The following is a 24,228-nucleotide window of genomic DNA, read 5'->3' on the forward strand; positions in this document are numbered from 1 at the left end:
AGTATGACAATTTTTTCACTTTTTGGACGACGTGCTAAACTATGAAGTTTTTTCCACTTTTTGGACGACATACTAAACTATGACATTTTTGGTCACATTTTGGACGACATATTAAACTATGACGTTTTTTTCCACTTTTTGGACGACATACTAAACTATGACATTTTTGGTCACATTTTGGACGACATATTAAACTATGATGTTTTTGTCACATTTTGGACGACATCCTGAACTATGACATTTTTGGTCACATTTTGGATGACATACTAAACTATGAAGTTTTTTCCATTTTTTGGACGACGTACTAAACTATGACATTTTTTCCACTTTTTGGATGACATATTAAACTATGACATTTTTGTCACATTTTGGGTGACATACTAAACTATGATGTGTTTGTCACATTTTGGACAAATGCTAAACTATGATGTTTTTTCCACTTTTTGGACGACATACTAAACTATGACGTTTTTGGTCACATTTCAGACGACATGCTAAACTATGATGTTTTTTCCACTTTTTGGACGACATACAAAACTATGACGTTTTTGGTCACATTTTGGATGACATGCTAAACTAAGATGTTTTTTTCCACTTTTTGGACGACATGCTAAACTATGACGTTTTTGTCACATTTTGGACGACATGCTAACCTATGACATTTTTTTCCACATTTTGGACGACATACTAAACTATGACGTTTTTGGTCAGATTTTGGACGACATGCTAAACTATGACGTTTTTTCCACTTTTTGGACGACATACTAAACTATAACGTTTTTTGTCACATTTTGGACGACATACAAAACTATGACGTTTTTTCCACTTTTTGGACGACATACTAAACTGTGACGATTTTTGGTCAGATTTTGGACGACATGCTAAACTATGACGTTTTTGTCACATTTTGGACGACATACTAAACTATAACATTTTTGGTCACGTTTTGAACTACGATATTTTTTCCACGACATATGACAGTTGGGCGAAGGCATCCAGGAAAGGGCCACGAGCTGGATTCGAACTCAGGTCGCTGTGCAGAAACCAATCTCCATACTTCATACAGGGCTCGCCTGCTTAACCCACTGAACTACACAGGCACCCTTTTCAGTCATATGCTGGATGACATACTAAACTATGACATTTTTTCCACTGTTTGGATAACATACTAAACTATGACGTTTTTGGTCAGATTTTGGACGACATACTAAACTATGAAGTTTTTTCCACTTTTTGGACGACATACTAAACTATGACGTTTTTGGTCAGATTTTGGACGACATGCTAAACTATGACCTTTATTTTCCACTTTTTGGACGACATACTAAACTATGACGTTTTTGGTCACATTTTGGACGACATACTAAACTATGACGTTTTTTGGTCAGATTTTGGACGACATGCTAAACTATGACGTTTTTTCCACTTTTTGGACGGCATACTAAACTATAACATTTTTGGTCACATTTTGAACTACGATGTTTTTTCCACGACATATGACTGAAGACGTAGACAGGAAACAGTTGGGCGAAGGCATGCAGCAAACAGCCGCGAGCTGGATTCGAACCCAGGCCGCTGTGCAGAAACCAATCTCCATACTTCATACATGGCTCGCCTGCTTAACCCACTAAGCTACACAGGTACCCTTTTCAGTCATAAGCTGGATGACATACTAAACTATGACCTTTTTTCCACTGTTTGGATAACATACTTAACTATTACGTTTTTGTCACATTTTGGACGACATCCAAAACTATGACAATTTTTCCACTTTTTGGACGACGTGCTAAACTATGAAGTTTTTTCCACTTTTTGGACGACATACGTTTTTGGACGACACACTAAACTATGATGTTTCTGTCACATTTTGGACGACATGCTAAACTATAACATTTTTGGTTACATTTTGAACTACGATGCTTTTTCCACGACATATGACATAGACAGGAAACAGTTGGGCGAAGGCATGCAGCAAAGGGCCGCGAGCTGGATTTGAACCCAGGCCACTGGGCAGAGACCAATCTCCATACTTCATACATGGCTCGCCTGTTTAACCCACTAAGCTACACAGGTACCCTTTTCAGTCATATGCTGGATGACATACTAAACTATGAAATTTTTTCCACTGTTTGGATAACATACTAAACTATTACGTTTTAGTGACATTTTGGACGACATACTAAACTATGACGTTTTTTTCCACTTTTTGAACGACATCCTAAACTATGAAGTTTTTGGTCACATTTTGGACGACATGCTAAACTATGACGTTTTTTCCACATTTTGGACGACATGCTAAACTATGACGTTTTTTTCCACTTTTTGAACGACATACTAAACTATGACGTTTTTGGTCACATTTTGGACGACATGCTAAACTATGACGTTTTTTCCACTTTTTGGAGACATGCTAAAGTATGACAATTTTTGGTCACATTTTGGACGACATCCTAAAGTATGACAATTTTTTCACTTTTTGGACGACGTGCTAAACTATGAAGTTTTTACCACTTTTTGGACGACATACTAAACTATGACGTTTTTGGTCACATTTTGGACGACATGCTAAACTATGACGTTTTTTCCACTTTTTGGACGGCATGCTAAACTATAACGTTTTTGGTCACATTTTGGACGACATGCTAAGCTATGATGTTTTTGTAACATTTTGGACATAGCTTTAATTATTCTTCATCTACTTCCTGAAAAGTTTGGTTAATAAAAAAGACAAAAACTCATATTTTCAGCTGAACTAAAGACAGACTTCATGAAGTCCAACCTCCTGAGAGAAACGGTCAAGACGAGACTCGAGTTGAAAAAAAAAAAAAGTCAAAAACGACAAAAAATAGATGATAAATCTGCAAAAAAAAAGAAGAATTAGTATCTGAGTGAGTAGCTCAGTGGGTAAGAAGAGAGTCTGTTAAGTGGAAGGTAGCAGATACAAGACCCACCACGGGCGTTTTTCTTTCTTTGTCTTGTCTAAATTTTTCATAAAATTTAACGAGTCTGGTCATGAACCAGGGACCTACAGCTCTATAAGCAAACCCTTAACTCACTGAGATACAGACCACAGAAAAAGAAATAAACTCGTCGTCCCTTTGACATCGTAGTTTCTGTTCCTAATAAAGTGACCACATGGGTGGAGCCAAGGCGGAGTCTGGGTGGAGTCAGGGCGGAGAGTAGGAGGGGAGGTGGGTGGCGGCCTCCCCCTCTTTTAGCACCACAAACTTTTAGTATCACATTTTATGATCATTTATTGGGACTTTAATGGAATCCAGCAGCAGATTTAGTTTTTGTTCACAAACTTTATTCTTGTCGTCATGGGACTGCAGATTTAAAACTGTTCCTTCTATTTGACCTCATGTTTATTAGTTTTAGTGGAGAAAGTTATTTTAATTGTTGATTAGTCTCTTATAAACCAAATAATAAATTGGATTAATCAAGAGGTTTAATATACTGGGATTCACAGCCAGCTAAACTCTTCCCTGTACCGCAGCCTCCAAGGAACAGGCCAGCGTGGTAGTTGAACGGATTTTAATACAGAGAAGTGTGAAACTGAACTAAACATACAGAATATGCTGGTCAATAACAGTACAAATTAAGATTTCAAACACATTAGTATTACAGGTAAGTATGGATTAATTTACATAGCAATAAGGTGCATAAGTTGAATCACAGCTAAAGCTAAACTACCCTGAAGCTACCCTAAAACCTGAAACCGCGACTATTATTGTAAATGTAATAACAGACTGACACGCACAACACTGCAAATATATCATGGCAACTATAAATATACATTCCAACAATATCATCTGCATTTCTACTCACTTATTTTGCCACTCAGAGGGTTACGAACGAACTGGCAGACAGTGAAAAGAGGCTAGCATTCTCGCGCTAATGAAGCTGTTTGCACTTCCTGTCAAGCCGGTCATTGGCTGAGGTAGCACCACCATTTGAGCACTGGCTGCAAAAAAAGATGCTCAAGACAATTATGCCCCAAGAGGCTTGGTGGTTCAAACAAATAAGTGAAAGTTACAATACAGTCCCCACCTGGCATTATTATGAAATGTCACAATAACTGATGTACAGAAGATATTAATATCTGATCTCCTAGAGACAACAGAAGGATACACTCTGAGATGGGTCTGGAGAAAGTCTTACTTTGATTTTATTTATTTATTAAATAAGACTATTAAATAAGCTCTGGAGCTTCTCTTCACATCGTCTTCCACCTGGACTGGTTTGGTTGGAAGCATGAGCAACAAACGTGAAAAACTGCACTTTAACATCAATGAATGACACTGAAGTTTGATCTCTACATAAATGAGACTGAGTCTGGATGTGCTGCTCTGTCATTAACTCCTAAGTTTAGAGAAAGTTTAAACTAAAGAGGACAGTTCAGATCAGACATGAGAATGAGCTGATTTTGAACAAACATCTCAGACTTTCTGAGCTTCAGCACCTCTAGAAGATATTTGAACAACAAGCAACTCCAGAGATCCAGAAGTTGGAGAGAGTTAGCTTTAGCTGAGCCAGCATGTGGGATGCTAACCTAGCAAACATTTCAGACTTTTCTCTGTGAATTCTGACAAATAATTTCCTATTTAATGACAGAGCTACACATCTGAACTCAGTCTCATTAAAACAGAGTCTAATTCAGTGTCATTCATTCATATTAAAGAGCAGTTACACAAAATGTTTGTTGATGAGCTCCAACAAAACCTGTCCAGGTAGAAGGCCACTTTGACAAACAGGAAGTGGAAGATTAGAAGCAGATTAATAGAAGGGGGAACCGGACTGTACTTGTGTGATCGAGTATGGAGGGGTGTTTTGTGGGTTTTTAAGGCCGATAATGATTATTAGTGAGACATTTGAAGGAAATATTCATTTGCAATAAATGAAAGTATTTAAAATCTTAGAGTGAAACTTAGAAGAACTTTAGCAGAAACTTTGTTGTTTCTCTTTTGTTTATTCATGTTTTACAGATGCAAAGTTAAAGAAGACTTTTTTGTGACGTACAACCTTCAAATCGCTCCAGAAGACAGAGTGACCACAGGAACATAAAGGTTGAGAGCAAAAATAAACGTATTGATTACCAGTAAAAAAATAAAACACCAATAATCAGAAAATTAGTCAGCTCACAATTAGAGAGTTTAGAGCATCATGCCATGCTCTGACGTCTTTGTCACATTTTAGACGACATGCTAAACAATGACGTTCTTGTAATATTTTGCAGGACAAACTGTACTCGGCCGTTTTTGTCACATTTTGGAGGACATACGAAGCTGGGAAGTTTTAGTGATATTTTGGACGATGTTCTAAACTGCCATTTCAGTGATATTTTGGATGACATACTATACTATGACATTTTGGTGACTTTTCGGATGACAGAGTATACTATGACATTTTTATCAATTCTCGGACGGCATACTATAATATGACATTTTTGGTGACTTTTGAGACGACATACTATAATGATTTCTGCAGAAAAACACTTCATTAGTGAGTTCTCCTACAATTAAAGTCAGCTGATGATCTGATAGCTCCCACATTCAAATATTAAATGAGTCTTTCAGGTCTGTCAGTAAAAATTAGATCTCGTTGTTAAAAAGTGTCAATTACTCTTCATGATGTGTCCAAACATGTAAATAATCTCAAATTATGAGGAAAAAAACAAGTAAATATTATTAAAAGGAAGGAAAAAGTGGTGAAATGTTTTAGATTTTTATGTCAAATAATTGATGATCACCAAAATAGTAAATCTATTCGCAGAAACATTTTTCTCTAATAAATCCTTCAGATGTATTTGTGACCAAAAATTATTTGTTTTTGGACTTTAAATGTATTTCTAGAACCTGTTCCATGTTGAGTAGAATAAAGCAGATGATTAATAAACAGCTGATATAATGTATGTTTGTAATGAAGATCTCAGAGTCAGGATTTTTAGCCACAGACCTTTATTCTTCTCCATCACACACAAGATGAAGGAAGTTCTCATTTCATCACTAGAACAGGACTTAAAGACTCACATCAGGATCAAGTGTGGCTGCACAAAAAGCTGATTTTCACTGGACAATAATGTGTGAAAGTCTGTCAGCAGTTTGGAGATTCACTGCTTCCTCTCTCATTTCACACTTTGTGCAGCTCAAATGCTTTTAGTTCCAGTGAGCGTCAGAGGAACACCACATCCTGATTTTCACTCTCAACATTTGACTGGAAAAAGACGCAAACACCACATTTGGCTCCTGGAAGAATCACAACTTCATCTTTGAAGAGGAACAAGTTTACAAGGAATCATTGAGAAGGATTTGACAAAGAAACACATTTAATCCATGAATGTGAAAACATGTTTGTGAGGGACAGAGTCATGGAGAGACTCAACGATCTGTTCAACACTGTTTCTGTACCAGGAGGAGACTCTGGAGACGAGACTCAGCACAGAGACACTGAGGAACCAGATGAGTAAAATGCAAATCCAGGATAGAGAGGTTGAGTGAATGTGGTGTTGAAGGTGTGGAGGAGGATCAGAGAGTCAGAGGAGACTCTGTAGAAGGACAGAGTTCCAGCAGGAACGTCCACATAAACTGAAACTCTGTGAGAGACTGAGGAGGAACTGATGGATGTTTGACTGTTATTGTGTCTGACAGAGTAACTATTATCATCAGAGCAGAACAGACTCCAGGACTGATCATTAAATCCAAACCAACAGCCAAAAATGCCTCCTTTCCTTCTGATTCCTCTGTAACTCACTGATATTTCAAAATCTCCTCTCCACTCCACCTCCCAGTAACAGCGACCAGTCAGACCAGTTCTACACAGGAGCTGAGGACAGTATTCAAACCTGTCTGGATGATCAGGATACGACTGATCCTTCTCCACTAATGTCACCTTCCTGTTGTTGTCAGACAGTTTGAGGTTTCTGTTTACTGTGTTTGTGTCGACTGTGAGTTGACAGGAATCTGATGGAGAGAACAAACAACACAGCTGCAGTTATTGATGGATCATGTGATCAGTATTAAAGCTTTGATGATGACCTCAGAGATGTGACACTTTGAAGATGCTTGAATGTGCTGCTTTGTTTCCATCAATCCATTCAAACACACTTACACTTCCTCAGACCTGGTGTCAACCATGGGACTCCAGCAGGCGTCACCCTGAAAGGAGGAGGACGGTCAGAGCAGCAGAGACTCTTTCAGCAGCACACATGGACGTTACATGGCTCTCACACTGTTCCACTGATAAAGGACCAGTCCAACATGGAGACACAGACACCTGAATGCAGCATCTCTAAAGTCCTGTCCTGTGCTCGTCACGTTCCAGCTCAGTTTACACTCATTATTCAGCTTTACTCATTGATGCTTCCTCTGTTCATGGAGCTAGTTCACCCTGCTTCCTGTCTTTGTGCTAAGCTAGGCTAACAGTTCACCCTGCTTCCTGTCTTTGAGCTAAGTTAGGCTAATAGTTTACCCTGCTTCCTGTCTTTGAGCTAAGCTAGGCTAATAGTTTACCCTGCTTCCAGTCTTTGAGCTAAGCTAGGCTAACAGAGTTCTTGTTCTTCCTGTCAGCTCTTTCCTGAACTCTCCTCGAGCTTCTGGTAGAGGAGGAGGTCTTGCCTCTGTGTTCAAGGGTAAGTTTAGATGCTTTACATGAAAAATTATTCATCTTTTGAACTGCAGTTACACCCCCTGTCAAAAGTTTTAGGACGCTTTTTCATTCAAATGAATGAGAAAGCGTCCTAAACCTTTTGACAGACGGTGTATTTGTGACTGATCTTACATGTCAGATTTTATGTGCTGTCGGGTACCACCCTCACACAATAAGGATTTTATCCAAAAGTTTTCAGAGTTTTTATCTGAATTCACTTCTGTGTATGATCAGATTTTGATTTGTAGAGATTTTAATATTTTTGTTTGTTGTCCATCTAATGAGTTTGCTACTGATTTTCAACCCGGTCTCACGGGGATTCGTGAAACTGTCACGTAAGTTTTAGTTTCGGTTTCGTGCGCACCAACACGATTTCGTCATGTTTTTCGTGCCGCTCACCACGAAATGTTTTTCGCTGTGGTAATCACATCTGAAAGTGGTTTATACCGGCGGATTCATGACGATCTAAGCTGTCCATCGGCGTATACTGCTTGTGTGATCGCGTTTGCGGCCGCCGGCCGCCGGACATTCTTGAAATTCCTATGCAAATTGGTAAGTGTAGCACCGGCTTATGCTTAGGTTATGGTTAGGATTATGGTTAGGGTTATGTTTAGGGACGATGTCATGCAAAATATAGCGTTGGATTCGCCACGGTTTTACATTAAAAATATAATATAGCCATTCTTTTGAAATACGTTCTGAGTGGCACGAAAAGTCCGCCGTTTAAAATACATTGGTGCGCATTTCGTGGTGAGCGGCACGAAAAACATGACGAAATCGTGTTGGTGCGCACGAAACCGAAACAAAAATTTACGTGACAGTTTCACGAATCCTCGTGAGATCGGGCTGTGATTTTAGAACACTTCTGGATTGCTTTGATTTAATTCAATCAGTTGCCGGACCTACACACCACATTGGTCATACTCTGGACTATCTTTATCTGTCAGGAAAATTTCTGAAACTGTCATTTCAGATCACTTTCCCATTGTTTCTGAATTTGCAGCCTCTCCAGTGTCCTGCAAGCCTCTGGCCTTGTCTCGCCAAAATCATATCTTCACCTCCTCAACAGGTGGAGCATTTGCCACTGCTTTGATGAACACACAATTTTTTATTTCTTGTGTTCATCTGTATTCTTTTTGCCCAGACAACTTTCGGTCCTCATTTTACAGCACTTGCTCCAGGGTTCTGGACTCTATTGCCCTTTTTCGCTGCAAATCACCTAAACCAAGAGCTGATCCCTGTGTAAATGACTCTACCTGTGCACTTAAGCAATGCTGCCATCAGGACGAATGAAAATGGATAAAGGACCAACTACACGTATCCTGGGAAATACTAAAAGTCTTTCTGACTATCAAAGAGCTATGAAAGAGGCAAAATGTCAGTATTTATCCACCATCATATCCAGCAATAGTCACTGCTCCAGAATTCTGTTCAACACAATCAACTGTGTTGTTAACCCATCGACCTCTGTTCTAGTCGATGCTTCAGTCAAGACCTGCCTTAATTTCATGATAAAACTGCAACTATCAGGCACCTCACCTCAGGATTTTCGGATGTTGACTTGCCTGTTGCTCTGGTACTTTCTGCTGTGTTTGATCAGTTTGAACAGGCTTCACTGCCAACTCTCACTAAAGTTGTGCAACAGACAAAACCGACAACATGCTCCTTGGACATTCTTCCCACCAAATTGTTGGTGGAGTGTCACAGCCGCTGCATCTAATGCCACATAGTGGCAGCTTCTCTCTCTCTCTCTCTCTCTCTCTCTCTCTCTCTCTCTCTGTGTCCAGGTGGGTGTGAGCTCGGTGTGTGGGTGAGAAAACTAATCAGCTCACCAGAGTGCAAGACTGTCTGAAAAACATAAAGACCTAGATGTCTTGTAATTTCCTACTACTAAATTCAGAAAAGAACTGAAGTCATTGTAGTTGGCCCCAAACATCTTAGAAATTCACTTTCAAAGCGCATAGTTACTCTGGATGGCATTACATTGCTCTCCAGTACTACTGTGAGGAACTTCGGAGTTATCTTTGACCAGGACATGTCTTTTAACTCACACATAAAACAAATCTGTTGGACTTCCTTTTTTCACCTGAGAAATATTGTAAAAATCAGGAACATTCTGTCTCAGAGTGATGCAGAAAAACTAGTTCATGCTTTTGTTACTTCCAGGCTTGACTATTACAATTCCTTATGATCAGGTTGTCCCAATAGCTCTCTGAAACGTCTACAGCTAATCCAAAATGTTGCAGTCAGAGTACTGATGGGAGTTAGCAGAGAGATGATATTTCCCCTATACTTGCTTCTCTTCAGTCGCTTCCTGTTAAATCTAGAATAGAATTCAAAATCCTTCTTCTGACATATAAAGCTCTTAATAACCAATCTCCATTATATCTTAAAGACCTGATAGTACCATATTATCCTAGCAGAACTCTTCGCTCTCAGACTGCAGTCTTACTTGGTGTTACTAGAATTTCTAAAAGTAGAATGGGAGACAGAGCTTCAGTTATCAGCTCCTTTCCTGTGGGAACCAGCTCCCAGTTTGGGTTCTGGAGGTGGACACCCTCTCTTTTTTTAAGACCAGGCTTAAAACCTTTCTTGCAGACAAATCTTATAGATAGGGCTGACTTGGGTGACCCTGAGGGGGTCAGTTGGAGTCTTCATGTACACAAATGACTTCTTCTTGGACGTCCCTTATTTCTGCCCCTAGTTCTGCTGCTATAGGCCTAGGCTGCTGGGGGACCTCTCTGGATGCACTGAGCCTTTCTCTCACTAAATTTGCATTGTATTTACTATATAAACCGTTATTTCATTGCATTCACTCTGTTTCTCCCTGTGTCCTGTCTGTGAGTGTGTCCCTGGTCCCAGAGCTGGATGCTTCAGATCTGTGGCTGCTGTTCCACGAACTGGTCGAGTCTCCATCACGTCCACTGTGGGATGCTGCTGCTGCTGACCTTCCTCCAGCCCCACTGCTTCCAGCTGCCCATTTCCACCAATCGAGTCTGCATCGCCCATACTACACTTGATATGCTCATCTACATACTGTTTCCATCTTACTACCAGCTATATACAGTGCCTTGTGAAAGTATTCGGCCCCCTTGAACTTTTCAACCTTTCACCACATTTCAGGCTTCAAACATAAAGATATAAAATTTCAATTTTTTGTCAAGAATCAACAACAATTGAGACACAATCGTGAAGTGGAATGAAATTTATTGGATATTTTAAACTTTTTTAACAAATAAAAACCTGAAAAGTGGGGTGTGCAATAATATTCGGCCCCTTTACTTTCAGTGCAGCAAACTCACTCCAGAAGTTCAGTGAGGATCTCTGAATGATCCAATGTTGTCCTAAATGACTGATGATGATAAATAGAATCCACCTGTGTGTAATCAAGTCTCCGTATGAATGCACCTGCTCTGTGATAGTCTCAGGGTTCTGTTTAAAGTGCAGAGAGCATCATGAAGACCAAGGAACACACCAGGCAGGTCCCAGATACTGTTGTGGAGAAGTTTAAAGCCGGATTTGGATACAAAAAGATTTCCCAAGCTGTAAACATCTCAAGGAGCACTGTGCAAGCAATCATATTGAAATGGAAGGAGTACCAGACCACTGCAAATCTACCAAGACCCGGCCGTCCCTCTAAACTTTCACCTCCAACAAGGAGAAGACTGATCAGAGATGCAGCCAAGAGGCCCATGATCACTCTGGATGAACTGCAGAGATCCACAGCTGAGGTGGGAGAGTCTGTCCATAGGACAACAATCAGTCGTACACTGCACAAATCTGGCCTTTATGGAAGAGTGGCAAGAAGAAAGCCATTTCTCAAAGATATCCATAAAAAGTCTGGTTTGAAGTTTGCCACAAGCCACCTGGGAGACACACCAAACATGTGGAAGAAGGTGCTCTGGTCAGATGAAACCAAAATCAAACTTTTTGGCCACAATGCAAAACGATATGTTTGGCGTAAAAGCAACACAGCTCATCACCCTGAACACACCATCCCCACTGTCAAACATGGTGGTGGCAGCCTCATGGTTTGGGCCTGCTTTTCTTCAGCAGGGACAGGGAAGATGGTTAAAATTGATGGGAAGATGAATGGAGCCAAATACAGGAGCATTCTGGAAGAAAACCTGTTGGAGTCTGCAAAAGACCTGAGACTGGGACGGAGATTTATCTTCCAACAGGACAATGATCCAAAACATAAAGCCAAATCTACAATGGAATGGTTCACAAATAAACGTATCCAGGTGTTAGAATGGCCAAGTCAAAGTCCAGACCTGAATCCAATGGAGAATCTGTGGGCAGAGCTGAAGACTGCTGTTCACAAACGCTCTCCATCCAACCTCACTGAGCTCCAGCTGTTTTGCAAGGAAGAATGAGCAAGAATTTCAGTCTCTCGATGTGCAAAACTGATAGAGACATACCCCAAGTGACTTGCAGCTGTAATTGCAGCAAAAGGTGGCGCTACAAAGTATTAATGCAAGGGGGCCGAATATTATTGCACGCCCCACTTTTCAGGGTTTTTATTTGTTAAAAAAGTATAAAATATCCAATAAATTTCGTTCCACTTCATGATTGTGTCCCACTTGTTCTTGATTTTTGACAAAAAATTTGAATTTTATATCTTTATGTTTGAAGCCTGAAATGTGGGGAAAGGTTGAAAAGTTCAAGGGGGCCGAATACTTTCACAAGGCACTGTATGTAGTGTATTTAATGCCGGAGCCGTACACCAGTACAGTAAACTTCTCAATCAGTTTCAATGATGGCTTGTACTATGTATGTATCATCAGTGTTACTCTGCTCATGCATGTACCCCAGTGTGTGTTTTATGCTTCCTTGTCCCCATTCCCTCGACCTCTTCTGTCCTTTTCAACCCGCTGGCCAGCAGCAGATGGATCCCCCCATATGAGCTGGGTTCTGCTCAAAGTTTCTTCCCGTTAAAAGGGAGTTTTTTCTTGCCACTGTTGCCATAGGGCAGCTCTGGGGGTTTAAGCATATGGGTTCTGTAAAGTTTCTTGAGACAATCTGAATTGTAATTGGCTCTATATAAATAGAACTGAATAAAACTGATCTGAATTTAATATGATGTTTTAGCGAGGCTAACAGTTTCCATCTACTAACAGTCTTGATGCTAAGGTAGGCTTAACAGGTTCCCTTCCCTTCAGTCATGGTGCGTAGCTGAGCTAACAGTGTTCTTCCTGCTTCCACTCTTTGTTGTGAGCTCGGTTGATAGTTTCCTAAGACTATCTGTCTTTACCTGAGAGTGTCTGTCTGTCTGTACCTGAGAGTTTCCAGTCGACAGTGTAGATCCTCCACTTTAGCTCTCAGCATCTTCTCTCCTGAGTCTCCTGGATGGTTGTAGCTCAGGTCCAGCTCTCTCAGATTTGAGGTCTTCAAGCTCAGAGCTGAGGCTAGAGAAGCACAGCCTTCCTCTGTGACCAGACAGCCTGACAGCCTGCACACACAAAACAACACAAACCTGATGGACAACACTTGGCAGGATGTTTCTCACTCTCTTTTCTTCTTTGTCTTTCAGATACATTTTTGCTGCACATTTCATGTGTCTCAAGCAAATGAACAGTCTCAACAATAACGAGTGGCATTTAATCATGTCAAAAATAAACCCTGACAAAGTCCTGCACAAGTTCAGTAAAAGCTCATTTGATGAATCCCATCAGCAGAAACGATTGTACTCAGGTTATCTGTTTATCCACTGATAGAAATCACATCAGTTTCAAAGCATGAGTCCTGACCTGAGAGCTTCCAGTTTACAGTGTGGACTCTCCAGTCCAGCAGAAAGACTCTCCACTCCTGAATCCTGCAGGTTGTTGTTACTCAGGTCCAGCTCTGTCACACTGGAGGACTGGGAGCTGAGGACTGAGGACAGAGCTCCACAGCTTCTCTCTGACAGATTACAGCCACTCAATCTGAAGAGACAAAAAGCACATTATACTGATGAAACAGCAGCAAAATGAAAAAGGATCTTCAGTCTCCAACTACTTACACAACTTTCTTGGAGGCTTTGACCACTGGCAGAAGCCTCAGAAGAACCTCCTCTGAAGCAGAGTATTTCTTCAGGTCAAACACGTCCAGATGTTCTCCTGATGACAGTAAGATGAAGACCAGAGCTGACCACTGAGCAGGAGACAGTTCATCTGTGGACAGACGTCCTGATCTCAGGGACTGTTGGATCTCCTCCACTAGACAAACATCCTTCAGTTCATTCAGACAGTGGAACAGATTGATGCTTCTCTCTGCAGACACATTCTCACTGATTTTCTCCTTGATGTACTCCACTGTTTCTTGATTGGTCTGTGAGCTACTTCCTGTCTGTGTCAGCAGGCCTCGTAGGAGATTCTGATTGGTCGGCAGTGACAGACCCAGGAGGAAGCGCAAGAACAAGTCCAGGTGTCCGTTTGGACTCTGTAAGGCCTCGTCCACAGCTCTCTGGTAGAAACCTGTTGGATCAACTTTCTCTCTGAACAGTTTAGCCCACCAGGATGTTGTTTGTTGTTTTTCTTCCAGCAGGTTGATTCCAGAGTTGATGAAGGTCACGTGGACATGAAGAGCAGCCAGAAACTCGTGAACGCTCAGATGGACGAAGCAGAACACCTTGTCCTGGTACAGTCCTCTCTCGTCTCTAAAGATCTGTGTGAACACTCCTGAGTACACTGAGGCTGCTCTCATATCGATGCCACAGTCTGTCAGGTCAGACTCATAGAAGATCAGGTTTCCTCTCTGCAGCTGATTAAAAGCCAGTTTTCCCAGAGACTCAATCATCCTCCTGCTGTCTGGACTCCAGTGTGGATCTGTCTCAGCTCCTCCATCATACTTGACCTTCTTGACTTTGGTCTGAACCACCAGGTGGTGGATGAACATCTCAGTCAGGGTTCTGGGCAGATCTCCTCCCTCTCTGCTTCTCAGCAGCTCCTCCAGAACTGTAGCAGTGATCCAGCAGAACACTGGGATGTGGCACATGATGTGGAGGCTTCGTGATGTCTTCATGTGGGAGATGATGCTGCTGGCCTTCTTCTTATCTATGAATCTCTTCCTGAAGTACTCCTCCTTCTGTGGGTCGGTGAACCCTCTGACCTCCGTCACCATGTCCACACAGTCAGGAGGGATCTGATTGGCTGCTGCAGGTCGTGTGGTTATCCAGAGGCGAGCAGAGGGAAGCAGCTTCCCCCTGATCAGGTTTGTCAGCAGCACATCCACTGAGGTGGACTCTCTAACATCAGTCAGGACCTCATTGTTGTGGAAGTCCAGAGGAAGGCGACACTCATCCAGACCGTCAAAGATGAACACAACCTGGAAGTATTCAAAACTGCAGATTCCTGCTGCTTTGGTTTCACTGAAGAAGTGATGAACAAGTTCCATCAAGCTGAACTTTCTCTCTTTCAGCACATTCAGCTCTCTGAAAGTCAATGGAAACATGAAGTGGATGTCCTGGTTGCTTTTGTCTTCAGCCCAGTCCAGAGTCACCTTCTGTGTTAACACTGTTTTCCCGATGCCAGCCACTCCCTTTGTCATCACTGTTCTGATTGGTCCATCTCTTTCAGGTGAGCCTTTAAGGATGTCTTCTGCTCTGATGCTTCTTTCTGCTCTGTCTGCTTTCCTGGATGCTGCTTCAATCTGTCTGACCTCATGTTCATCATTGACCTCTGCAGTCCCTCCCTCTGTGATGTACAGCTCTGTGTAGATCTCATTCAGGAGGGTTTTCTGTCCTGCTTTAGCGATGCCCTCAAACACTCTCTGGAACTTCTTCTTCAGACCACGTTTAAGTTCACGTCCACAAACTCCAGCAGCAAGTTCTGAATGAAAACACAAGAAAGAAAGAATGAAGTAGAAGTAACCTGGATACTAAAGCACCAAAGTAGCAATAAAGTGAAGGTGACAGTTTGTCCCCTAAAGATTGATTGTGTGAAGATATTCTGAGACTTTAGTAAATGTTCTGTTGATCAGCAGCTTCAGTCTTTACACAAATCCTCTTACTGCTCTGCAGACAGTCAGCCAGCTTCTCCTGCTTCATCCTCCTCAGGAACAACACTGTGATCTGCTCAAACATCTCTCTGCTGCTCCTCTGCTCTTCGTCATCACCCTCCAACTCATCCTCATCCTCCCTCTGACTCTCTGAGCATTCTGGGTAATCTGGACTCACAAGCTTCTGCATCTTCTTCAGCTCCTTCTTCACAAAAGTCACCATGTTGTCCTCCAGCAGCTGGAACAGAGAAATGTGTCAATGAGTCCATCAGAGTCAAATCATGGAGCCAAACATCAGATCCATGTGGACACACTGACAGTCCAGGCGGCTGGTGGTAAAATTTGTTGGGTGGGCTAACAAATGCATAATACCGATTAAATTGTTAACATCACCTATGATACAGGTACATCAATTACAGGTACACTATACTTTAGTGCCTCTCTCTCTCTCTCTCAGATGTGAAAGTGTAAGGTCTGCTTCCCGGATGAATCGGGCGATTGTCTTTTTTCTGGACAGCACGGCTAAGGTTGGCGAGGTGGTGGAGAGAGGTGTGGTTATCCAGGATACCTTCACTCCCGTCTCCCCACTCTCAAACCCGGCCACAAAGATCACCATCTCCTATGCTCCCCCGTTCATTAAGAATGAAATACTGGCAAAAGAGCTGTCCAGATATGGACAGCTGGTCTCACAGATCAAGATGGTCTCCCCAAAATTAAAACATGTTATCTGCCACAGAAGATAGGTCTACATGATCCTGAAAAATAGAAGTGCAGATCTGAGCCTGTCTTTCTCTTTTAAAGTAGACGGCTTAAACCTGAACGGGGCCAGGTCTGATTTTAAACAAGCCACTCTTTTTGAATTAATGGAGACTAAAAGGATTGATATCATGTTTATTCAGGAAACTCACAGCACCAGTCTGAGTGGAGGGGTGGGGATTTTATTTGCTCAGAGTTTTTTTTACCTTTTTCTTTTACTGCTGATGAAGTTTTACCAGGTGTTTTATTGAAGGTCAAAGCTGTCTTTGAAAATGTCAAACTGGTGTTTTTAAATGTCTACGCTCCCACTAAATCAGTGGACAGAGTAGCATTTTCAAACATTTTAAGCGACTGTGTTAAAAACAGTGAGAATGATGGTTTTATGTTTTTATGGGGGGGATTTAACTGCACTGAAAATCCATCCTTAGACAGGAACCATGGACAGCCTCACCCTCCTTCGTCCCACACACTCAGACAGCTGATGGAGACTCAGGAGCTGAGTGATGTGTGGAGGGTTTTTAACAGTCAGCAAAGACAGTACACCTGAAGTCACAGTAAGGACGGGGTTTTATCTCTGGCCAGACTGGAACGCTTTTATTGTTTTAAACACCATCTAAGTATTTTTAAGAGGTGTTTTATCCAGCCTGTGGGTTTTACTGACCATTTTTTAGTCTCCTGTTGTGTTTTTATCAAAAACACTCGTTTAAAGAGCGCTTATTGGCATTTTAACACAGCCCTTTTAAATGACCAGGCTTTTAAAACTGCTTTTAAGTGTTTTTGGGAATCCCACAGAGAGAGCAGGCCTGCCTTCACTAACATACAACAGTGGTGGGATTTTGGTAAAACACAGGTAAAACAGCTCAGCCAGCAGTTCACTCGCTGTGTGACTGCAGACTTAGCCCGGTCCATGAAGGATCTGGAGACGCAGGTGGTAGAGCTGCAGACCTTAGCAGACTCTACAGCAGATCGAGGGCATTTAGACTCCCTCAAGTCTAAAAAGTCGGCCTTAGTCAACCTGCTGGGCGTGTCAGCACAGGGGGCTCTGGTCAGGTCCAGGTTCATGAACATCACCCAGATGGACGCTCCCTCTCTCTTCTTCTTTGGGTTGGAGCAGAAAAATGGACAAAGGAAGATCATTCACTCTTTAAGAACGGGAAGTGGCTCCGAAGTCTCAGACCTGTCTGACATCAGGAAGTTTGCTGCCGGTTTCTACAGAGACCTCTTTAAGAGTGAGTGGTCACATGATCCAGATGTGCACAGCAGCTTCCTCAGTGGTCTCCCTCAGGTCAGCGAGGAGGACAACAGCAGGCTGGGAGCAGAGTGACGCTGCAGGAGCTCAATGCTGCCACTATGAGCCTGCAGAGCGGCAGAGCTCCAGGCATGGACGGCCTTCCTGCTGACTTTTACAAGTCCTTCTGGTCCATAATAGGACCAGATCTGCTAGAGGTCTTGAAAGACACCCTACAGACCGGCAGACTGCCTCTGAGCTGCAGGAGGGCCATCATAACCCTGCTGCCGAAGAAGGGAGACCTGCAAGAACTGAAGAACTGGAGGCCCGTCTCCCTGCTGTGCACGGATTATAAAATCCTGTCCAAAGCTCTGGCCCTGAGACTGAGGGAGGCGATGGCGTCCATCATCCACCCTGACCAGACCTACTGTGTGCCCGGCAGGTTCATAAGTGACGTCACTCTAATTTGAGATGTTTTGGAGCTCTCCAGTTCTTTGGTCTGATTTCTATAGACCAGGAAAAGGCTTTTGACCGGGTTGAACACCAGTACCTGTGGCAGACTCCGGCTGCGTTTGGGTTCAGCCCTGGGTTCATAGCCATGGTCCGGGCTCTCTACAGTGACATTGCGAGTGTTCTGAAAATTAACGGCGGGCTTAGTGCACCATTTGAGATCCAGAGAGGGGTGAGGCAGGGCTGCTCTCTCTCTGGGATGTTGTATTCGATTGCCATCGAGCCTCCGCTTCACAAACTGAGAGCTAAACTGAGCGGTGTAAGTTTCCCTCAGTGTCCTGTGTCTTTTAAATTGTCTGTTTACGCCGATGATCTGATTGTTTTATGTAATTCACAAAGAGACATTGACATTTTAACTGACACTGTGAGAGACTTTGGTTTCATTTCTTTGTCTAAAGTGAACTGGGGGAAAAGCGAGGCTCTTATGGTGGGGGGGTGGCTGGGGGGCCGGCTCAGGATGCCCGGTGGCCTCCAGTGGAAGAAAGGAGGACTCAAATACCTTGGAGTCTTCCTGGGGGATGAGACCATTGTAAGCAAAAACTGGGATAACGTCCTAGAAAAGGTCAAGGGTTGGCTGGAGAAGTGGAGGTGGCTGGTCCCCAAAATGTCCTACAGAGGCCGAACCTTGATAGCCAACAACTTGGTGTCATCCTCCTTGTGGCACCGGCTTTCCTGTGTTGACCCCCCAGTTTCTCTCCTGTCCAAAATACAATTGCTTTTAGTTGATTTTATTTGGGACAAGTTACACTGGGTCCCATAGAGTGTCCTGTTTTTACCCAAAGAGGAGGGGGGCCAAGGCCTGGTCCACCTGGTCAGCAGGGGTCCGGCCTTCAGATTACAGTTCATTCAGAGACTGCTTACTGGACCAAAGGACACTCTGTGGAGACCCCTGTCTCGCTGCATTCTGCAGGGTTTTAACAGCCTGGGTCAGGATTTTAGTTTGTTTTTAATGAACAAACTGAACATGAGCACATCTCATCTGCCTGCTTTTTATAAAAGTGTTTTTAAAGTGTGGAGCCTGCTGAGGAAGAAGAGGAGGGGGCAGGTGCTGAGGAAGAAGAGGAGGGGGCAGGTGGATTCTGTCTACTGGCTCCTTCAGGAGCCAGTCCTAAGGGGGACTCGTCTGGACCTTCCCAGCTGGGCAGGTCAGAGCGTGGCCAAGAGACTGGAGAAGGCAGGGGTCGTCACTCTGGGGCAGGTGGTGGCGCTGATGGGACCTGGACTGGATGACCCCTCTGGACTTGCTGCCCAGCTGGGACTTTCATCAATGAGGGTCACAAAAAAAACTCTTAGACCACTGGAGACAGAGACTCACAGGATGCGACCGCCTGCTTTTCACCTCTTTTAATGAAACAGTGACTGCTGAGGAACCTTTTCCTGCCATTTTCCTGGCACCAGATTTTAAAGACTGTTCTGGCCCTTTGTTGGAATTTACCCAGTCTGCTCCACTGGAGGGGACCTCAGGGAAAACCTTTTACAGAATATTGGTCAAAACTTTAAACAGAACAAAGCTGGACAAGAGACTTGACACCCCATGGAGGACCTACCTGCAGCCAGACCTGAGTGGAGGTCCCTCTACAAGCCTCCACTCTCAAAAAGACTTGCAGACCTTCACTGGAGAGTCCTTCATGGCATTTTAGCAGTGAACTCCTTTGTGTCCACCATCAACCCTGCAGCAGACAACAGGTGTCCCTACTGCGACCAAAGAGAGACTGTGTTTCACTGTTTTTATGAATGTCTTCGTCTTTTACCTTTGTTTCTGTTTTTACAAACAGTTTTTACCAAATGTGGAGAGGTTTTTACTAAGTAGGTTTTTATTCTGGGTTTTAAATACACTCGTCAACACAAGAACAAGTGCCAGCTTTTAAACTTTGTTTTATGGCAGGCCAAGATGGCAGTGTGTTTTAGCCGGAGGAGGAGGGTGGAGGACGGTTTTATTGTTGAACCAGTCACTGTGTGTGTTAACATGATGAAGTCCAGACTCCTCATTGATTTTAACTTTTATATAGCAGCAGGAGATCTGGACTCTTTCCAGCAGGCTTGGTGTGTTAATGATGTGTTGTGTTCTGTGAAAAAACACACACTGCAGTATGGAGATGTGCTCATGTGAATGGTGTAATTATTTATTTAATTATTTATTCATTTATTTATTTTATGAAGTAAGAGCACTGACTTGATTATATGTTGATGAATTCATATTTTTGTTATTGCAAGAGCGGCAAATAAAGTTGATTCAAAAATCAATCTCCCTCTCCACATCGGTTGTCTCATCAGCTTGCACAGCCACAAATGCCGTCTGCGATATTTCATCAGTCACTTTTTGTTCATAAACAGCTAACATACAATCAAGCAACATGTTTTGGCTAGTCTTGGACGTGTACTTTGCAACTTGTGTGTTTGACAGGTGATCTGCTAACTGGCTGTCTAAAAAAGAAAATTGGTCAACCAGGTCCAGAAATACGCTGCGTTGGGTTGAAGTGGGGGATTCGTCAGACCCCCGTAAAGCTAGCTCGTGTGCTCCACAAAAATTAATACAGTCCACAATCCTTGATAGTGAATGTCTATTTTTTTCACCAGCTCGTTGTGCCTCTGTACAGCGATGCGGTGGCCCTCATCCAGCTGACAGGCGATGTTAACTTTTCCTAACACGGACAGCTTGAAGCTGTTTCCGATGTGACTTGTGCTGCATTCATGATTTCTAATTTTGTCCAACAAATGTTTCAAATCCACGATTCCTTGTTGAGTCCATGCGGTATCTCCTCCAAAAAGTAAGCATGGGAAACATAAAAGTGAATTCTTAGCTATACTTGCCGTTAGCCAGTCCTTTCTTTCAAACCAAGAAACGCAAAACTTACGATTTTGTCGTTTGTCCCGTTGAGTTATTTAAACATCGTTTGGCTGATGTGATCCCAGTCTCTTAACTTCCAGCTTTTCCTCCAAAGACATTGAGGAAAATGGACAAGAAAGCAAATAATCCACCTCATTCATGCTAACACCCGTGATAGCTTAACTTTTTCTCCCTCCTTCCCAACTCTGGCACAAATAGCGGCACCGCTGTGTTAACTCGCTGTTATTGGTCAAAAGTCAGCGGCCTGTGGGCTGACTGAAGTTAGCCCAAATGATCAGTAAATCACGGGGGAGCGACATGACACCTGTCAATCACTTACAAGAACAAAATGAATGAAAGCGGACGGTATCTTCTGGGGCTGGAAAAAATAAGCCCATTTAGAGATATTCTACATTTTCCTTTTGACTGATTGGTGCTGTTGCTACCTTTGGTTTCACCTAAACTTTGCTTGGGAGGGCTTAGCCCTGTTAGCCCATTTATACCAGCCGTCCCTGGAGACACCTGAACACAACAGAAGGAGAACAACTTGTTGTCCATGAACTCACCATGAATATGGAGTCCAGGTCATGCTTCTGGACAGACTGAGCTCTGGGAACCTCTGAGTTCTGCTGCTCCACCCTGTGGATCAACATCAACAGTTGACTCTCAATTTATCGCGCAGAGACAAACACCAGCTGAAGGCCCATGATGTTCATGAGAGATTCTAACATTAGTCTGTTTTCCACTGCAGGAACTTTCTCCTCATTTTGGTTCATCATCAATCTTTGTTCCACAGGAACCATCCCTGTAGAACCTCTTTCAGGACTGTTTCTAGGAGTTCAAAGTTCCTCCTTTAGGGTTGGAACTTCTGAGAGAACCTGGAAAACTGCTCTGTAGGTTTTGATGCTGACTGATTAAACTCAGAGCGGACAACAAGAACCATTTTTCTGTCCTCTCCATCATCAGTCGTCTCCATCAACCATGTAAAACTCACCCTATAGGCTAGCATACAAGCTAACATGTAGCTTAACATGCAGGCTAGCATGTAAGCTAACATGTAGGCTAACATGCAGGATAATAATAGGCTAGCATACAAGCTAACATGTAGGCCAGCACAGAGGCTAACATATAGGCTAGCATACAGGCTAACATACAGGCTAACAAGGCTTATATATGATCACAGAACTGGAGTTTATTCCAGTAAAACTATTTATTGATATTTTAGTGAACTCAGAGTTCTTGCTGTGATCCACCTGCTTCTGTTTTTAATGTCTCTGTGGATGATGTTCATGTTATTAGCATCACTTCTTCTAAACATTTGTTCTGTTTGATGAGGAGCCAATCTGCTATCAAACTAGCAGCTCTGAAACCTTGTCCTGAACATCTTACCCCTCTTCAGCAGGACCTGGTTCTCCTTTAAAATTAAGAGGAAGATCCTTAGACCGGTCGCTCTTGAAGGACAAACAGCTGGATCCAGGTTCAGGTCCAGGTCCAGGTGGATTCCTGTCAATAATGATGCAGCAGTGATGTGATGCTGAGCTCTGACATGCAGCAGAGTCCTGGACAGTTAGAGATGGTGCTCTCACCTCTGAGCTTTGCTCTGGTTCTCCTGTTCCCCACACAGAGAGCTTTTAGAGGGAGGGACTCCCTCCTCTCTGTCCTCACACTCATCCATGATGCTCAACTCACAGCAGCTCACACACACTTTCTACCTTCACCTGCACAGGAAACAAACATCATTCATCCACTCAGATCCTCCTGGAGAAGATCAGCTGCTGCACTTCTACTATCAGTCCAGCAGATGGAGTCATGGAGCTGCAGAGACTCATCAAGAAACCGAAAGTAAAAAAAGACATGACGCAGTTTGGATTGAGAAGAAACAAAGAAACATCAGCAGCTCATCAAACTGACTCAAGTCCATCAATAATCTCATAGAAATATTGACTGATTGCGGTCAATCAATAAGCTAATAATCATATTGATACATGTTTAAACAGCAGTCATCCACAGTTTGTGCTGAAATAAGAAGTGAACATGTAGAAACATGACAGAGCAGAAACAAACAGCAACATTACTGAAGTTAAAGCAGCAAACAAAGCAAACTTACACTTTATTCAAAGCGCTGAAGAAGAAAGTTTCCAGTCCACTCCTGGACGCTTACTGGAACCAGTCAGAACTCCACCTATGAGGAAGCAGCAGGCAGACTTTCACAATAAGAGCACATTTTACAGGCTGATTCCCACTCATTTCATGTGACCCATTATTTCTACATTCAACCTTTTTCATGGTAAAGACCAACAAATGGACTGAGTCGAATTCAAACCTGACTGAAGGAGCAGCAGAGTCACAAACTGCAGCTTCTGATCAACACACTGCTTCCTCCAGCAGCCACAAACTGACCGTCCACCCACTTTCACTCTGATTTCTACCCACTGATTCAGGATCTGGAATGTTGGACAAGCAGATGGAATCAGTTCTGATAATATGAAGAAAAACTAAGGAGTCACTTAAAGTTTCATCTCTGAGCCTCAAACTTCCAGTCACAGCAGGTTTTCATGTTTGACAATGACATTCTACATGAGACAAAACTACACAACAATAGTCAAATTGAGAGACAAAACTATTAAAATGAGACACAAATTTACAAAAATAAAGCTGAAAATGACAAAATTAAACATCAATCCGACAAATTATGACTCAAAAGTACAAAAATTAGAAAAATTATGACTCAAAATGGTAAAAAAAAAAAAAGAGTCAATTTCAGACCAACAAACTATAGAAATGAGACAAATTGTGATCAAAACTACAAAAATGAGACACAATATAACTCAAAATGACACAAAAGTGACACAAAATAGCAAAAATGAGAGAAATTAAGAACCCAAACCACAAAAATGACATCAACTGAGGCCAAAATTACAGAAAAATGACAGAAAATGACAGAAATAGAAAGAATTAGGACATAAAAAGACACAAAGGAAACATAGAATGCTAAAAAAAGAGACAAATTAAGACACAAAATGGTAAAAATGAGATACTTAAAGACAAAATGATCAAAAATTAAACTAATTAAGACACGAAAAATGTAAACGGGACACAGAACAACAAAAGTGAGACATTATGACACAAAATGGCAACAATGAGAGAAACTGAGGCCAAAACCACAGAAAAAAAGATCTTCACCAGAGTCTTCTTGACAAGTCTATGAACAAACTCCAGCCCTCTGCAGAGGTGGAATGTTAAACACAGCTGAATGTCTTTAATGAGGAGGAAGTTCATTAAAATG

The 24,228-nt window shown here is 42.4% G+C and overlaps 1 protein-coding gene across 1 annotated transcript; it reads right to left on the reverse strand.

Annotated features, from left to right (window-relative positions):
- Positions 1-5,934: 5,934 nt before the first annotated feature.
- On the reverse strand, positions 5,935-23,042 carry LOC127531759 (NLR family CARD domain-containing protein 3-like). The gene is made up of 9 exons (XM_051941662.1): positions 22,529-23,042; positions 22,332-22,445; positions 21,509-21,581; positions 15,634-15,859; positions 13,646-15,452; positions 13,395-13,568; positions 12,923-13,096; positions 7,108-7,154; positions 5,935-6,959 (listed from the first exon to the last, which is right to left on the reverse strand). The coding sequence occupies exons 1-9, from the start codon at positions 22,615-22,617 to the stop codon at positions 6,433-6,435; spliced, it is 3,231 nt and encodes a 1,076-aa protein (XP_051797622.1). The 5' UTR covers positions 22,618-23,042; the 3' UTR covers positions 5,935-6,432.
- Between the last annotated feature and the right edge of the window lie 1,186 nt (positions 23,043-24,228).

This window comes from Acanthochromis polyacanthus, chromosome 22, assembly GCF_021347895.1.
Source record: "Acanthochromis polyacanthus isolate Apoly-LR-REF ecotype Palm Island chromosome 22, KAUST_Apoly_ChrSc, whole genome shotgun sequence".
Taxonomy (NCBI): domain Eukaryota; kingdom Metazoa; phylum Chordata; class Actinopteri; family Pomacentridae; genus Acanthochromis; species Acanthochromis polyacanthus.

Coding starts and splice junctions, on each gene's coding strand:
- LOC127531759 (XM_051941662.1), bottom strand. CDS start 22,617: ATGGATGAGTGTGAGGACAGAGAGGAGGGAGTCCCTCCCTCTAAAAGC. Junction 13,097..13,394: donor TGTAAACTGGAAGCTCTCAG/GTCAGGACTCAT, acceptor TTGTGTGTGCAG/GCTGTCAGGCTGTCTGGTCA. Junction 7,155..12,922: donor TGTCGACTGGAAACTCTCAG/GTACAGACAGAC, acceptor TCCTCCTTTCAG/GGTGACGCCTGCTGGAGTCC.